Source organism: Beta vulgaris, chromosome 8, assembly GCF_026745355.1.
Source record: "Beta vulgaris subsp. vulgaris cultivar EL10 chromosome 8, EL10.2, whole genome shotgun sequence".
In the NCBI taxonomy this organism is placed as follows: Eukaryota; Viridiplantae; Streptophyta; class Magnoliopsida; order Caryophyllales; family Amaranthaceae; genus Beta; species Beta vulgaris.
In genome coordinates this window covers 34,675,879-34,694,877 of record NC_079209.1, presented here as the reverse complement: position 1 = coordinate 34,694,877, position 18,999 = coordinate 34,675,879, and the positions used below count along the sequence as shown (strand labels likewise).

The window sequence follows — 18,999 nt, the reverse complement described above, 5'->3', positions numbered from 1 at the left end:
TGCTATAACTCTAATCAAATACTTCTATAACTCTAATCAAATACTTCTATAACTCTAATTAGTAATTATCATAACTCTAATCAAATACTTCTATAACTCTAATCAAATACTTTTATAACTCTAATCAATAATTGCTATAACTCTAATCAAATACTTCTACAACTCTAATCAAATACTTCTATAACTCTACTTAGTAATTGCTATAACTCTAATCAAATACTTCTATAACTCTAATCAAATACTTTTATAACTCTAATTAGTAATTGCTATAACTCTAATCAAATACTTCTATAACTCTAATCAAATACTTCTATAACTCTAATTAGTAATTGCTATAACTCTAATCAAATACTTCTATAACTCTAATCAAATCTCTATAACTCTAATTAGTAATTGCTATAACTCTAATCAAATACTTCTATAACTCTAATCAAATACTTCTATAACTCTAATTAGTAATTGCTATAACTCTAATCAAATACTTCTATAACTCTAATTAGTAATTGCTATAACTCTAATCAAATACTTCTATAACTCTAATCAAATAATTTATATAACTCTAATCAAATACTTCTATAACTCTAATTAGTGATTGCTATAACTCTAATCAAATACTTCTACAACTCTAATCAAATAATTTATATAACTCTAATCAAATACTCTTGTAACTTTAATTAGTAATGTATATAACTCTAATTAGATACTCCTGTAATTATAATTTCTCAGTCTAGTCTATCATATATGTATCTTCATATATTTTAAGATTTTTTCCTTTCCTTTTCACAGGGCCTGCATGAGATTTTGTTGTTAATGAAAAGAGACTTGGACGTTGTGTCTTCCCATTATATTGATCGATTGTCAAAAGCAAAGAGTATGATCAATAACACAGAAAATAAAGGGAAAGATAATATACATGTTTCTGATTCTCCTACTTTGTCTCCTACTCCGGCTTTTGTTCATGAAGATGCATGGCAAGTATATATCGATAATGTCACAAATTCTATTTCTGCTATGAAAAAAGCTGCTGATGATATGCCAACTTTCCAATTACTCTCTCAGTCTGAAAACGAGTTATTAATTGGTGCCAAGGGTCCAGATGTTTCTTCCCCATCCTTTGTTGACATTTCAATTATTGGAGATGAGTGTGTTAAGTCGTGTTCTCATGTGGACGAAATCAACAAAGAGAGAGATGGTTGCGTTAGATCTCCAATGTCTTGGTTGCGTACATCTTCTAATAGCCATAATGTCAACAATGATGGTCTTGGTTCTACATATAATTGTGGGATTCAAAATGTCCCTGTCACTTTGGTTTCAAAATTTATGCGCCAAAATGTAACACTATTATCATACATGCCATCCTTCCGGAAACATGTAGTTGATTATTGTATGGTAGATCACAATGAAACTTTGGCACAGAGGTAAACATTATTACCTACATCATACTTCATTATTTTCTTTATTTTATATTATTTTTGTTAACTTTCTATATATACTTTTTACAGTCAAATTATTGCGTCTTTTGGAGAAAACCACTTTGTTACGCGAGAGGATTTTTTAAGTTTGGCAACCAATGAAATGATCACCACAACTGTTATTGAGGGTTGGAGTTTGTTGATGAACTATGTGGAGTCAACCGAAGATTCTTCACCTCGACGCATATTTTTCGGCCTTAATCATGTGGTAATCTCTTCAATATTCTCCTTTTAAAATCCTTAATTAGAGTTATAGGTTTATTTGATAAGAGTTATAGGAATTACTAATTAGAGTTATAAGTTTAATTGACAAGTTTTATGTGATATTTTTAGGGTCCTTTGATAAATATTACGGAGAAACATGACGAAATTGAAGATGTTGCATTATTGAGTGAGCTATTTTCTTCATGGGATATTTGGATCTCATGTAACAAAGTCAAATGTGATCTTCTTAATGTTGATTTGGTATGTCTTTCGTACTTCTTTTTATAATGTTCTTTTCTATATTTATTTATCTAATAACTCAACTTGTTCAATTTGTGGGTCGCAGATATTCGTTCCACTCTTGTACATGGAACACTACTTTATTGTTGTGATCAACTTCATACAAAAAAGAGTGGATTATCTGGATAATAGAGTCTACGGAAATTGGGATGATTCTCACTTCAAGAAGCTTGCCATTAGTATAGTAAGATTTACAATATTTATAGGTCTTTTGTTCTTATTTGTTTTTAGTACTTTTAAGCTTTATTGGTTCGTTATTTTTCTCTATAGTTATTTATCTATTTTTTTTTTGCAGCGCTATAACATGAGTGATTATTTGGATAGATTTGAGCATCCATTGGCTGCTGATTTAGTTTCATATGATATCATTAATGTCAAGTTTCCATGGCAAACAAGTAAGCCAACCTTGGATTGTGGTGTTTTTTGCAATGGTTCACATGTTGAACTATGATGGAGAAATATTTGAGTCTCAGCTTGACAACGCCAAGATAAGCGTACAATGAGAGCTGAAATCTGTGCAGCCCTTGTTTTGTGTGATATCAATAATATTAGGAAGGAGATCATCCAAAAGATTCATGAGTTCAATGAGATAAAGGCTTCTATTCGAGACAAGTTGTGGATGATTTACAAGGAACAAGACAATATACGGAAAGAAACAGCTCGTTTAAAGGTGTAGAGTAAACATATAATTCATGAAGTTGCAGCTAAATAATTCTCACATATTTACAAGTATTTTTTTCCACTTTTGTAGAGGGATAGTGTTAGGGAGGATTTATTAGAATCAAAACTACTATGTGCTGATATTAGTATTGACTTATTTCAACTTTTACTAGCATTATTTTTTATATATGTGCTGATCACATGTGCTATTTCGCTCGCAATGTTTCCCTAATTAGTAATTTATATAACCCTAATAAAATACTAACGTACGTAACAAGTAATGCATAACTATAATTAGAATTCTTATGACTAGTTAAATTCTCCTGTAACTCTAAGTAGTAATGCATATCAACTCTAATAAAATACTCTTATAACTCTATTAGTAATTGCTATAACTCTAATCAAATACTTTTATAACTCTAATCAAATACTTCTATAACTCTAATTAGTAATTGCTATAACTCTAATCAAATACTTCTATAACTCTAATCAAATACTTTTATAACTCTAATTAATAATTGCTATAACTCTAATCAAATACTTCTATAACTCTAAGTAGTAATTGCTATAACTCTAATCAAATACTTCTATAACTCTAATTAGTAATTGCTATAACTCTAATCAAATACTTCTATAACTCTAAGTAGTAATTGCTATAACTCTAATCAAATACTTCTATAACTCTAATTAGTAATTGCTATAACTCTAATCAAATACTTCTATAACTCTAATCAAATACTTCTATAACTCTAATTAGTAATTGCTATAACTCTAATCAAATATTTCTATAACTCTAATTAAATACTTCTATAACTCTAATTAAATACTTCTATAACTCTAATTAGTAATTGCTATAACTCTAATAGAATACTTCTATAACTCTAATCAAATACTTCTATAACTCTAATTAGTAATTGCTATAACTCTAATCAAATACTTCTATAACTCTAATTAGTAATTGCTATAACTCTAATCAAATACTTCTATAACTCTAATCAAATACTTTTATAACTCTAATCAAATACTTCTATAACTCTAATTAGTAATTGCTATAACTCTAATCAAATACTTCTATAACTCTAATCAAATACTTCTATAACTCTAATCAAATACTCTAACTGTAATTAACTACATAAGAAGTAATGCATAACAATAATTAAAACTCTTATATAGTCAACAACTTCTATAACTCTAATTAGTAATTGCTATAACTCTAATCAAATACTTCTATAACTCTAATTAGCATTCTTAATAAGTAATGTCATAATTAGTAATTCATATAACTCTAATAAAATACTCTTATAACTCTAATTAGTAATTGCTATAACTCTAATCAAATACTTCTATAACTCTAATCAAATACTTTTATAACTCTAATTAATAATTGCTATAACTCTAATCAAATACTTCTATAACTTAAGTAGTAATTGCTATAACTCTAATCAAATACTTCTATAACTCTAATTAGTAATTGCTATAACTCTAATCAAATACTTCTATAACTCTAATCAAATACTTCATAACTCTAATTAGTAATTGCTATAATTCCAATCAAATATTTCTATAACTCTAATTAAATACTTCTATAACTCTAATTAAATACTTCTATAACTCTAATTAGTAATTGCTATAACTCTAATAGAATACTTCTATAACTCTAATCAAATACTTCTATAAGTCTAATTAGTAATTGCTATAACTCTAATCAAATACTTCTATAACTCTAATTAGTAATTGCTATAACTCTAATCAAATACTTCTATAACTCTAATCAAATACTTTTATAACTCTAATCAAATACTTCTATAACTCTAATTAGTAATTGCTATAACTCTAATCAAATACTTCTATAACTCTAATCAAATACTTCTATAACTCTAATCAAATACTCCTATAACTGTAATTAGAACGTACATAAGAAGTAATGCCATAACAATAATTAAAACTCTTATGACTAGTCAACAACTTCTATAACTCTAATTAGTAATTGCTATAACTCTAATCAAATACTTCTATAACTCTAATTAGCATTCTTAATAAGTAATGTCATAATTAGTAATTCATATAACTCTAATAAAATACTCTTATAACTCTAATTAAGTAATCTTATAACTCTAATTAAGTACTCTTATAACTCTAATCAAGCTTGGAGTTCTTCATGCAACAACAACAACAATAAAAGAGAAGGGTAAGAATGATTTTACTTTCATAATAATAAAGTTTGCAGCATCCTATTTCATTTTTATTCTAATTATAATAACAATAATACATTAATATGTAAAAAAACACCAACTATCTATATTAGCTATTAGTTCTTCACCACTTTCAGCTGTGTGAGCTATCATTCCCACACCGCGCAACTTGTTTAACTGCATCACCTTGGCAACTCGAGCAGTATCTCCTCTGTCACATGCATATCACCATTATTCCTGCGCCATGAAGTGCATGCATGTAAATAAAAATGGTGCAGGTATTCAAAGAAATTGACACTGCAGAGATTAAAAGACAAGACCTTTATACAATTTCTGCATTCTCATATGAACTCACTTCGTCTTTCCCAATTTTTTCATGTATAAGTATTGAGATTTTTTTTTGTCATATGCCAATATTGAGTAAAGTATAATAATAAAGGTAAAAATATAAAGTTAATGGTGGAGTACGATGAAAAAGATGATAAAAAATTAATAAAATAATGAAGAGGACATATATTCCATACTTGTTTATACTATTACCTTAAGTTTGTTGACTTCGATAAGGGACAATTCCTTGCATCATGATTGACCATTTTATTGCATAGACGACACCTTCTTAGTGGTTTTTGTTGCTTCTCAATAGTCTTTTCTTTCACAGATTTGAGCCTCTTCCTACCCTTGTTGTTGGCTTTCTCAGGAACTTTTATAGTTACCTCGTTTGGAGCACTACATCCTATTAATTCTTGAATGACTTGGTCTTTTGTCATTGACGTATTATCCTCACCCGATTTAATGGATTTCTTGAAGCCTCTTAGATTTTCAATTAGAGCATCAATATCCTCATCCCTTTCTTCAACGAGACCAATGGTTGTATATATTTCATTCCACAATTCACCTAATTTTATCTGCTTCATTTCTACCTTTCCACAATCTTTAGGAAAATTTTCATCAAACTCATGAATATGACTTTTGTGTGCTTCCTTCGTCCATCGAGTGAGGATATATTTATCGGGCAACTTATTCAAATGTTTGGCCTTGTAAACCCAAAGAACATGCCTACATATCAATCCAACCCTCTCGAATAGTGAACATGAACATATGGCATCAAAAGTCATTGGATCTAAAGTGACCTCATAATTCTTCTTCTTTCTATCTTCAGTGACAGTAATGTATTCCATTCCATCCCTAATTTCAGACCTTGCATGACCACATGTGAAACATGCTGCACTAACTTCTTCTTGAAATAGGTAAAAGATTACATGGGTGTATACTTTAGAGACGCTTGCTTCGATCGGCCAAGGGGTGATAAGTTGAGGGTAGGAAGTGTCGTTATCTTTGTTCAAACTGCTTTGAGCATGTCTTTGTTGTTGTACAGCCGTTTGGAAACGCAACCAGAACTCAACCAATGTAGCACATGGACTATTGAAATTACCAAAAAAACTATTCTGGCTCTCTGATCTTTGTGTTGTGCTGATTAAGCCAGCCATTGGTTTCTCTTTGAAATATGCTGGGATCCAAGACTCCTTTATGTTGAATATGTCATTAAGCCACTTATTTTGCTGTAGATTGAATTCTTGTATGACTTCATTCCACTTATCAACAAACTCTTGTGGCTCTAATTCTTTATCCCAAACACAAGCATTTATCTTCTTGAGGAAATCTTTTTCTTTATTGCGTTCAGCTATCCCCACCATGTCATTAGGTTCCGACTCTTCTAACCCTTCTGTATCAGTTGAGTTTGTAATCTGTATGTCTTTCCCTTTCCCCACCTTGTCAGTAAGTTTACCCATAATATGCCACATGCAGAATTTTTGTTGTGCATCATTGAATACTTTTGGGAAAGCTTTCTTCATTGCAGGATCCTGGTCAGTGATAATAAAGTTTGGTTCCTTATTGCCCATAGCTTGTTTGAATTTTTCAAAAACCCACACAAAAGAATTATCATTTTCTCTTGATGTCAAAGCAGCACCAAAAATCACAGACCTATGAAAAGGAAAGGAAAAAATCTTAAAATATACGACGGAGATACATAAAAGATAGACTAGACTGAGAAATTATAGTTGCATGAGTATATGAGTAGAGTTATATGCATTACTAATTAGAGTTACAAGAGTATTTCATTAGAGTTATATGCATTACTAATTAGAGTTACAAGAGTATTTCATTAGAGTTACAATAGTATTTGATTAGAGTTACAAGAGTATTTGATTAGAGTTACAAGAGTATTTGATTAGAGTTACATGAATTACTAATTAGAGTTGCAAGAGTATTTTAGTAGTCATAAGAGTTATATGAAATTACCTTTTATGATGGTAAATCCCTGTAAATGGGCAGAATACCAAGTTGTACATGTTTGTTCCATACGTAGCATCAAACGAGACAACATCTCCAAAAGCAAAGTAGTTTCTCCTACACAAAGCATCGGCCCAAAACACTCTATGCAAACCTTCTTTTGCATTAGCTACATAGTCAAAGAAAAATCCACTATTCATCTCCTTTTGTCTACTTAAGGTGCTTATAAACATATCAGCATCATGTTCTCCAATGTATGCTCTAACATCCCGTGCAAAGTTTTTGAAGTCGCCAACAGTTGCTCCAACATTTTCATAACCACCAACCTTCTCCTTATACATTCTGTACGTCTTTGTTGCTCCAATATTGAGTTTAGAGTTATCAATTATCATTTTTTTTTGATACATCGTCAAATTTCTTTTCAACTTTTGGAATTGTCCTTCTTCAGGACTTAGTAGCTTGTGGTTATGTCCTTCATGAAAAGACCATACTCGATACTTCCTTTTCTCATGAAGTCGGAAAACAATCTTGGCTTTGCAATCAACCCGTGTAAGTTTTCTCCTCCTCTTTTGAATCGGGGAAATTGGCTCAACCGACTCAATATTAGTTGTGTGATTTGCTGCAGTCACTGCCTTCACTCCTTGCTTGTTACAAAAATGTATTTGAATACAATAGTGCCATCCTTTGCTCGAGTCTCGGTAGACATTCTAGTATCAAATCCACATGCTACAGCATATATATTATAAAAGTCTATTGCATCTTTAAGACTGTCGAAAATCTGTCCAACTTTAGGAATTAATTCTGCTGGAACAACTCGAGTGAACTCATGTTCTCCGCATGGGGTGATGTTCGTACTTTTCTTAGGTGGTGTAGACAGATTTAATGAGGCAATGTTTATGCTTTGCGTAGAGTTACTAGTTCCTGCCTCTGCATATTAAATAGGTATAAACTGTAAGTCAACGATTTAAAATTCAAAGTATTGCACACATAAATTCCTATAACTCTAATCAAGAGTGTCTATAACTGCAATAATTATTTCATATAACTCTAACTACTCACTAACTGTAAAGAAGTCTTGCTATGTAATTAGTAATGCCATAACTATAATTGGAACTCTTATCACTAGTCAAATACTCATGGAAATCTAATTAGTAATTCATATAACTCTAATCAAATATTCCTATAACTTTAATCAGAACGTACATAACAAGAAATGCCATAACTATAATTATATCTATTATTACATGTCAAATAATCATATAACTCTAATTAGTAATTCCCATAACTCTTATCAAATAAACCTATAACTCTAATTAAGACGTACATACCAAGTAATGCTATGACTATAATTATAACTCTTATATATGACTACTCAAAGTACCCCTATAACTCTAAGTAGTAATTCGTATAACTCTTATCAAATACTACTACAACTCTAATTAGAAGGTGAACATTAGTTTGCAAAATATGTATTTCCTATAACTCTAATTAGTAATTCCTATAACTCTTATCAAATAAACCTATAACTCTATATAAGACGTACATAGCAAATTATGCTACAACTATAATTTTAATCTTATGACTACTCAAAATACCCCTATAACTCTAATTAGTAATTCGTATAACTCTTATTAAATACTACTACAACTCTAATTAAAAGGTGAACATGAGTCTGTAAAATATGAATTTCCTATAACTCTAATTGGACATATCATGTTATGAAGACTACTGTTTTTTGTGCATTAAGGTTTTGTTTTCTTGAACTTAAACTTATTTTGCTAAACCTGGCCCTTTCTTTTGCGAAGTTAGTTGCTGAACAGAACTTACATCTTCACTTAAACTTATTTTTAAAAGTCTAATTAAAAGAAAAATATTCTAATTGTTACCCAATGTTTCTCAGGTCACTTGTATATGAACAGTGATGTATATGGATTAGGAGTTGTGCTGCTTGATGCTAACTGACGAATACACAATATGCGTGGAGCATTGAACTGAGAGGCATCATCGATCCAAGAAATACTCCTAACATGCGTGGAGCATTGAAGAGTAACTGATGAAATCCTCCACGAATACACAATATGAATTATGCAGCGAATTTTAATTTAGCTTTTTTTAAGAAGCGAATTTCGTTCCCATGAAGCGAGTTTCCTTATATAATTATTAACTAATTTTCGAAAAAAAAAAGCATACATGTTCATGAATATAGACTAACCTTCATGCGATGCGGTAATGGATTCCATGAAATTTCTTGACAAAAAGAATATCACAGGAGAGATATGTAGTTGGAGATGGGAGGGATCATACAGACGTTTTTGGAAGAGAGAGAAAAGAGGAGAGAGAAAAAAAATTAGGTTTTGCATGGAAAGGATGAAAACAGGTAGTTTAAAGTTAACATTAGTTACTTAATCTTGGCCCTTGACAGGATCTAATCTAAGGGTAGTTATTCTTTCTCATTTCTCACCTAATTTCCTTTCTCACCTGATCCTGCCTCTATATATATATATATATATATATAGAAGTGAGTTCACATGAGAATGCATACTTACATGAGAAATGAGAATGATATTTACGCGCTATAACTCTTATGAATAAGTGATGTAACTCTAATGAAAAAGTGATGTAACTCCAAAAAACAGTATATTAGAAACAAAAATTCAAAATTCAAACTTTTTTTTTTGGCTCCAAATTTTTTTAGCTGGGTATAACTCTAATGAACAAGTGTTGTAACTCTAATCTAATCGTGTGGTTGAGATTCATTCTCATTTCTCATGTAAGAAGCATTCTCATGTGATCTTGCCCCTATATATATATATATATATATATATATATATATATATATATATGAGAAACTTTTCGGGAGCAAATGGAGCTCCTCAAGATTTTTTTTTTTTTTTTTTTTTTTTTTTTTTGACATCGGGAAATCGTACATTATTTAAAAGATGAAGTACAACCTAATCTTAATACAAGCCAAACTAAAACAAATACTGAAGTCGAAAGGAGCTTGAAGAGCTCGTACATGTCAACTACTACAGAAGGAACTAAAAAGAAACAAAAGCACGTAGAAAGGAGCGCAATGCTGGTCAGTGCTGATGATGGTGGAGGCAAACCTCGGAGTACTGATGGAAACGAGTGACGAAGCGACTGGCGATCACGGTGTGGACAACAAACAACGACCGACGAACGTAGCGTCGCGCCGGATGAGCAATCCCAATGATCTGGCATCACTTGGGATTCCGAGCTCATGACCATGTGAAGAGTCACATTCCAATGTGACTCATTACTCTCACGAGAGAGTATATCAGGTTTCTCCTGTATGAAAGAGAAACACTGATAAAAGGGCGTGCTGTAAACCCCCAGATACAACTGGAGTGCCGCCTGCAGATTTGAAGTTTTCAAGGCAAAAATCATGAAGATCAATGCCGAGCTAAAAGGAGAGTCAAATAAGTTGAACCCTCGAGTATACCACCGGTTTTCAAAACCAGCAAATAAACGTCCCAACCATGAAAGTCTAACATCACCTCGTCCTTGCTCACGAACATCGTAAGGCACCTTGTCCCTCAGCACAAATTCCAAAAAACCGACATATTCAACTAAAACTACTATGAACCACCAAACATGACCCAACTGACTAACTCTTTTTAAGAGCCACAACCAACCACTTAAAACAACTTTAATAACTTGCAAACAACGCACTCCGTTTATTCGGAGATTTAAACCACTATTTGAGAAAATACCTGATAAACACTGGTTAACAGGGGGGAAGGGGAAAGGGGAGCCCGACACTGACTGGGGGAAGGGGAAAGGGAAGCCCAAACCTAACTGCGGGGAGGGGGAAGGGAAGCCCAAGACAACCACAAACCAAACGACTGGACGGTTCATACAAGACAAGACACAGGAGGACGAGGAACGGGGACAAATCCTTAACGGGACGAATCCTTCAATACAAGCAAACTGGCAGCGACACACCCTAGGATCATAAACAGCACAACAACTAAACAACTATAAACCAGAAATCTAACGACACTATACACAGGGGAGAGGGGGAAACGAAGAACAGGGGATGGGGAGGACGCGACACAGGGGAGGCGAAACCTATGAGAACCAGTCCGACCGACCGTCGGGGAAAGTAACCTAACCTACAGCGGGGAAAGGGGGACGTAACAAAGAGAGAAGGGGGTAGTACCGACGCAGGAAACGGCTGAGGACGGGGAACGAACGATGCGACCACGGCGATGAACCGGACGACGCAACCGCAACGATGCAGGACACGAAACTATGGGAGGGGAAGGGTGGGGAGCGGCGAGACTCGGTGCGTGAAAAAGATGGGGACGGGGAGACGACGGGGAAAACAGGAAAGGGAAGAAAACCAAATTAAAACCAGGGGGCTAGGCGCGCCGGAGACGAGGCTGAACAGCCAGCCCTCGGCGAGCCTAGTATAAGAAGCGGCGGGAGGTGTTTTGGTAGGGTTAGGGTTTTGAGAGCGTTTTATAGAGAGAGAAAGATTTTTTGATGACTAAAGGAGAACGATATAACCGCTCCTCAAGATTTTGAGGCTATAGAACGCGTCATGTAGGATTGTCATGTCATCACATTCTATTTTTATTTTTTTTACAAAAGTAGAGTTTTACATAGATTTAAATGCATATGACGAGTTATAAATAAACTAAAATTAGAGTTTCATTTTGATTGAACAACCTAAATTATTATATAATTTAAATTGTGTATAGCTTTTGCTATGTAATCGGAATTTTTTTGTTCCATTGGATAGTGCTCGAAAATATGCTTTGAGATAAAGATCCATTTACAATATAGTTCTACAACTTATGAAATAGAGAGTGTCATATAAGATTGTCATGTCCTTAATTTTTATTTTTAAGTATTTTAAAAAATAGAGTTTTACATATTTTAAATGAGAAATTAGAGTTTCATTTCGAATAATCACCATAAATTATTATATTATGTAAATTGAATACAACTTCTACTACCAAATTCAAAATATAATAATTTTTTACCATTTGAGAGTGCTTGAAATATGCTTAAATAAGATCCATTTACAATATAATTTTATAACTCATGAAAATATATTTATTAGGTAAATGGTAGGACATTAGTTAGTGTTTTTTAGGGGATTTAGTGTTTTTTTATAAATATAATAATATCTATAACTATAGTGTATTATATGTGACAATAACATTTTATCATAGGTCTAATTTACAAGATTCAACATATTATATTTCAAATGAACCATATATTAAAAAACAATCTAAATTATTCAATTATGTAAACTAAATACTTCCTCCGTTTCAAAATAGATGATACATTGTGATTAAAACGGACTCCTAGACAAAATTTCATAAGTATGTTTAGGTAGTATAATTAATTCTAGTGGTCCCATGTGAAAAGGAGGGAGAAAGAAAAAATTGGGGACCACTTGAATTGCTGCAGAAAAATTGGGGACCACCACCGCCACCACTGGAAAACCTCTCCCCCAAACCTGCCCACCGGAAACCACCCTCCCTACCTGCCCACCGGAAAACCACCCTCCCCCAAACTCGCCCACCGGCCATCCACCACAACACCTCCACCACCGGTCACCACCACCACTACCGAAAAACTCAAAAACAACCACCACCACCCGAAAAACCGCCCTCCCCCAAATATGGCCATCGGAAACCACATAAGATTTCTCCACCATTTCCACCGACATCCATAGTTTCTCCCTACCACCACCATCACACCAACACATTATGTCACAAACTCCACCACCGTTCAAAAATCGAAACCCTAACCCTTCACCACCGTCGGCATCTTCTACCTCTTCCCATCACCACCATCACACCAACACACCAACACTACCATCGTCCAGGAATCTGGTGCGTGGTGGTGTCGAAACCCTAGATCTAAAACTAGTAGAGATGAAGAAAGGAGTGATGGAGGAGGTGAGAGAAGGTGAGGAGGAGGAGTTAGAGGAAACGAAAGAGGAGGTGAGAGAAGGGCCTACTTGTGTTCGGTTGCATCTGGTGGCGTGGTGGTGCCGAGGTGGTATTAGGTCGCATTAGGTGGGGTGGTGGTATCGAGGTGGTAGTGGTGGCGTTGGGTCGCATCTGGTGTCGAGTTGGTGGTAGTGTCGGGTTAGTATTGACGGTGGTGGTCTCAGAGAGGAGAGAGAAGGGTGGTGGCTAAGAGAGAGGGGTGGGTTGAGTTGAGGAGAGAGAGAGATGGGTGGTGGCTATGAGAAAGGGGTGGGTGGGTCATAAAAAATGGTGGGAATCGTTAGTTTTAGGTTAGGATTAATCAGATTATTAGAAGTAGATTAATGTACATAACACAAGTTAGTAAGGGTAAAATGGTAAAATTTTAAGGCAAAAGTTACTAAATAAGGAAAAAAAAAAACAATGTATCATCTATTTTGAAACACCCATAAATAGACAATGTATCATCTATTTTGAAACGGAGGAAGTATAACTTTTGCTACATAATTTTCAATATTATAATTTTTTTTACCACCAAAGAGTGCTCAAAATATGTTTCTCAATAAGTTTCATATACAATATAGTTTTACAACTTATGAAAATATATTTATTTAGATGAACACTAACATGTTATATGTTCTTTATTTTGAATACATATAAAATTAACTATAAAAATAGCATATCATAATAAAGTATTATTTATTCTTTATTTTAAATACATACAAAAAAAATACAAATAGCATATTATATGTAACAATAACAATTATGTCTTTCAAAATCTTACTTTTAAAAATTGAGTTATATAAAGATAAAAAAATACATACATATAGTTTTGAACCTATAGCGTACCATGATGACATGACATGAAGAATCAAATAAAAGTTTGTCAAAACATTGTCGAGGTAATATACAATTAACTAATTATTTTATTTTTAGAGCATTTGTTGTATACTTAATTCTTTATGTTTTTGAATTTCATATATCTATATATCAGATCTTATTCTTTTTTCAATAAACTTAATTCTACGAAAACTAATTGCGAAATCAAGGTTCAAGTTTCTAGACTATTGCAGATCTCAGATCATAAAAAGGGAAGAGATTTTTTTCTCTTAAATAGTATTTTCGATTGTCAATAGAGGTTAGTTTTATATTTGATGTATTTTATTCATGATACCATCATTATGATCATCTTTTTGACTCTTTCATCTTCTATTCTCTACGCGTTAATGTTTATGTGCTATATTAAAAGTTGAAGATGTGACTGTCACTTACATTTTTTTTCCCTATTCTTTTGTGTCCTGCATCTATGAAATTATTACCCTATACTTTTTTAAAGTATCATTCAGGTATTTTCCATGTTAAAACTGTGTTAGCTATTGTTAGTCATACCAATTATAGGGATACTATTTAATTAATAATAGATTAGCTACAATATTCAATTGAACAGTTTAAATATAAAATTTATATATTACAATAACAAATCCAAACATTGAACTATAATGACAAATACTTTCTCTGTCTTTTTCTAATGCAACAACGAGTTTGGGCATGATTTTTAAGAAAAAAAAATTTGGCAGTTTAGCATGGAGGGTTAACTAGAATATGGGATAAGTAAATCCTTAGTAAAGTAAACACAAGTTTATGAGGCAATTTGAGTAATTAATGATGGTTTTATTAACATAAAGTAAAGGCGATGTTCTTAACTATAGTTGCTTTTTTACCAAAAGTGGAATTGTTCCAATATATAAAACTTCCCAAAGTGGTAATTATTCCAATAGAAAAAGAATGGAGGAAATATATAAATATAAGAAAATTACACAAATATACAAAAACAAAAATGTAACATATATACAGAATATTACAAACCTAAAAATTGAGACTATACGAAAATTAAGAACTAAATCCCAAAATAATCGACAATAATGAGAATTTATATATAAAAACGAAACAAAACGAAAATTAGATCTAAAAACTCATTATACGAAAATTGCAATATATGAAAAGTGCAATATACTAAATATACGAGAAATGCAATATACGAAACGAAATAATTGCAATTATATCCACTAATTATACGAAATAATTTAAACGAAACCGAAAATTAGATCTAAAAACTAAAATTAGTAAACGAAGAAACTAAAAATGAAAATTAGAAAAAAAATTAAGATATGAAAAAAAAACGAAAAATTAGAAAACGAAGGAACTAAAAAACCCAGATAAAACGAAAATTAAGAATCGAACAAAAAAATCAAACGAAAATGAAGCCTAAAAAAAGGAAACAAAAATGGATTCTAAAACGAAAAAATCAAACGAAGACGAAAAACGAAATGAAAACCTAAACCAAAACCAAATCTAAAAACAAAATCCAAAATAAAAGAAAAAAAACACCTAAAATCAGATCCAAAAACTAAATCCCATAAAAACTCAAACAAACCAATTTCTTAAGTATCTTCTGTTACGTAGTGTAAAACTGGTAATTTAATACTACAACTCCCAACTTCAGATTCTTTTTTTTTTTTTTGGCAATTCAAAGTTTTTATTGAAAACCAAAAAAATGGTTAAGAGTCAAATATACGACCCCCTCATAAACAGCAACAAGCTGAAGCAAGGGGAGCACAAACACAAAAAAATCTTAGTACTAGGAGACTAACAACATCCTATCTTCATCCTTACATCTTGCAGCAACTCTAAAGATGATATCTTTACTGACTCTCTCAGGGGGTTGAAGCATGTTGTTGAAAACATTTTGGTTTCTCTGCATCCAAATCAAATAAACTGCTTCTGTAAACATCATTACATAAATCCGAGCTCTTCTGGAATTACAATGAGCCTTCCTGCAGACTTCTTGAATCTCATAGGAGAAGCTTAATCCTCTTCTATGAATGTCAATAGCTCTTAATGTTTGGCTCCACACTGAATTGGTATAGGAACAATCAAAGAATAGGTGTTCTATGGATTCATTTTCAGAGTTACACAACCTGCACACAGGATTGCACTGAATATTCCATTTCAGAATTCTATCTGCTGTAGCTAGCCTTTGATGAACTGCAAGCCAGAGGATGAAAATACTACGAGGTGAAGCTTTGTTATTTTTAATCACCATTCTCCAAGGAACTCTACCATGATCTGGTTTCAAACTCAGATAAGCTTTATGAATGCTGAAAGCATCATTAACCACCATTGAATGCCAACCTCCAAGGTTTATCACTTTTTCTCTAGTTGCCATTACTTTTTTCAGAATCCATGAAATATTGTTGCTTATAGCAACAATATCAGGAGTTTGCCTTTTAATATAATAAGCATGAATCCACTGCACCCATAATTTCTCTCTTTTAAAAGAGATAGCCCAAAGCAATTTCATAAGAGCTGCTATGTTCCATAGTTTCATGTCCACCAGATTCCAACCCCCTTCGTTTTTAGTTTTAAACATAGTCTCCCAAGCTACTGGAGCTTTTCCTGTCCAAAGAAACCTCCTGCAGACACCTTCAACTACCTTGATTAATTTTTTGGGGAGAGGAAAGATATGACCCCAATAGTTTTGCATGCTGCTCAGAATAGACCTAACAAGCTGCAGTCTACCTGCATAAGATAATAAGTTTGCAATCCATCCTTGAGCCCTTTCAGTTATCTTCTCCACAAGTGGCTTGCATTGACTATAGCTGAGCTTTTTTGAGGTCAGTGGGACCCCTAGATACTTGAATGGCAACTGCCCCAGAGGCATATGAATAAGATCAGCTAAGGCATTCTTTTCCTCATCAGCAACCCCTGCTAGGTAGATATTACTTTTTTCAACACTAGCTTCAAGCCCTGAGGCTGTAGAGAATTTCTTAAAAGCATTCATGACCTTCGTGATGGAACTATGGTCAGCTCTAGCAAATAAAAGCAGATCATCTGCAAACATCATATGAGTGAGCTTTATTTTTTCACATTTAGGATGAAAGTTGAAGTCTGGAATATGATGTAGCTCCTCCAAACATCTACTCAGATATTCCATGCTAAGGGCAAATAAGAAAGGGGAAAGTGGATCCCCTTGTCTCACTCCCTTCTTCGCAGGAAAAGGCATAGCAGGTATTCCATTTAACAAAATAGAATAACTAACCCCTCTCACACAAGCCATAGTCCAATTAATGAAAGGAGGGGGGAAACCCAACTCATTAACATTTGTTCAAGAAAGCACCGTTCCACTGAGTCATAAGCTTTCTTAATATCCACCTTTATTACACATCTGGGAGACAAATGCTTCCTACTATAACCCTTGATCAGTTCAGTAGCAAGTAGGATATTGTCAGCAATGTGTCTTCCAGGGATGAAGCCTGATTGAGCTGGATTCACCACTTCATTAATAACTTTACCCAGCCTTTGTGTTAAAATCTTGGAAATGATTTTATACAACATGTGCAACAGGCAATTGGCCTGTAATCTTTAGCCTGAGTGACATTGGCCTTCTTTGGAATCAAAGTTATCACTGTAGTGTTAACTGGCCAGTAAATATATGCTCTTTGAAAGAATTCCTGCACAGCAAGATACACATCCTCTTTTATGAAATACCAACATTTCTTGAAGAAGAGAGAATTAAACCCATCAATTCCAGGAGCTTTCCCATCATCAATACTATGCAAGGCTTTATCAATTTCATCATTGGAGACCCTTGCAATAAGGCTATCACAAGCCTGTCTACTCAGCTTATTACCTTTTCTCATCATTGGAATATCAATTCCACTCATTCCTACTGGTCCCAATAGACTCTTGAAAAAACCAACAATTTCTTCCTGAATATCAGCTGGCTTTGAGGTTTTCCCCTTGATCATTCTGAATCTGAGCTATCTTATTCTTTGCCTTTCTTGTTTTGATGGCAGCAAAGAAGAATTTTGTGTTAGCATCTCCCTGACTCAACCAATTAATTCTAGCTTTTTGCCTGAGGATACTTTCTTCAATGTTGGACCAGTATCTAAGTTGCTCTTCATAGTTCTTCTCATCTTGCTGAACTGAAGTATTAGAGTGAATGTCAGCTTGACTTTGCACTTCAGATAGCTTCCTTCTCAGCTCTTCAATTCTGATGTATGCATGGGCTTGAGGCTTATGAAGCTGCTTCAGAGCATGCTTCACTTTTTCAACTTTAGCCATATACTCTTCATTTTAAACTCATCATTCACACTACACCAAGCTTCCTTAACAACTTCTTCAAAGTTGTCATGATCACAAAGGCTATTCAAGAATCTAAAAGGTCTTCCCCCTGAAACTGTTTGCCCTTCCATATTAAAAACTAGAGGACTATGGTCAGAAACACCATTAGCTCTATAATGAACCACCACATCAGTGAATTTGTCTATCCAATCAGCATTTACAAGAGCTTTGTCAATTCTACTTGCAATTCGAGTCTGCCCTTCCCCTTTGTTATTCCAAGAATAGAATAATCCTGTAGTTGGAGCTTCTAGCAGGCTAGCATCATTCATGAAACTTTCAAAATCCTTAGTTTCAGCTTCACTAACTGGATTCCCATTAATTCTATCATTTGAGTGTAGAACAGCATTGAAGTCTCCTATTATCATCACAGGGCTACTGTTGTTATCCATCACTTCCAATAAACCCTTCCATAACTCTCTCCTATCATTTATAGTGTGTAGCCCATACACCACTATAATTAGGAACTTCATATTGCCTTCAAGGTTAGAGATCTTACAAGCTATCAATTGCTCAGCTTGTTTAATTATCTGCACTTTAACTTCACCAGGTTTCCAACCAAACCAAATTATTCCTCTAGGTGAGAAAGAATAGTTACAACACCAAGTCCACTCATCTCCAATTTTTTTTTGAATTTTAGCAGCATTATGGACTCTTACTCTTGTTTCAAGCAGCCCACACACAGTAACCTTCTCCAACTTCAGAAAATGTTTAATTTCCTTTATT

At 33.3% G+C, this 18,999-nt stretch overlaps 2 protein-coding genes across 2 annotated transcripts; both read right to left on the bottom strand.

Annotated features, from left to right (window-relative positions):
- Positions 1–5,010: 5,010 nt before the first annotated feature.
- On the bottom strand, positions 5,011–7,512 carry LOC125492801 (protein FAR1-RELATED SEQUENCE 5-like). The gene is made up of 3 exons (XM_057391526.1): positions 7,130–7,512; positions 5,369–6,811; positions 5,011–5,065 (listed from the first exon to the last, which is right to left on the bottom strand). The coding sequence occupies exons 1-3, from the start codon at positions 7,510–7,512 to the stop codon at positions 5,011–5,013; spliced, it is 1,881 nt and encodes a 626-aa protein (XP_057247509.1).
- A 10,356-nt stretch (positions 7,513–17,868) lies between these two features.
- On the bottom strand, positions 17,869–18,665 carry LOC130589895 (uncharacterized). Its single transcript, XM_057391525.1, has 2 exons — positions 18,251–18,665; positions 17,869–18,206 (listed from the first exon to the last, which is right to left on the bottom strand). The coding sequence occupies exons 1-2, from the start codon at positions 18,663–18,665 to the stop codon at positions 17,869–17,871; spliced, it is 753 nt and encodes a 250-aa protein (XP_057247508.1).
- Positions 18,666–18,999: the final 334 nt, after the last annotated feature.

Bases quoted from the DNA above. Each gene is read 5' to 3' on its own strand.
- LOC125492801 (XM_057391526.1), bottom strand. From the start codon at position 7,512: ATGATAATTGATAACTCTAAACTCAATATTGGAGCAACAAAGACGTAC. The intron at 6,812-7,129 runs GTAATTTCATAT...TCCTTTTCATAG, and splicing joins GGGATTTACCATCATAAAAG to GTCTGTGATTTTTGGTGCTG. The intron at 5,066-5,368 runs GTAATAGTATAA...TTCATGGCGCAG, and splicing joins TCGAAGTCAACAAACTTAAG to GAATAATGGTGATATGCATG.
- LOC130589895 (XM_057391525.1), bottom strand. From the start codon at position 18,665: ATGGATAACAACAGTAGCCCTGTGATGATAATAGGAGACTTCAATGCT. The intron at 18,207-18,250 runs GTAGTGTGAATG...ATATGGCTAAAG, and splicing joins AGTTGTTAAGGAAGCTTGGT to TTGAAAAAGTGAAGCATGCT.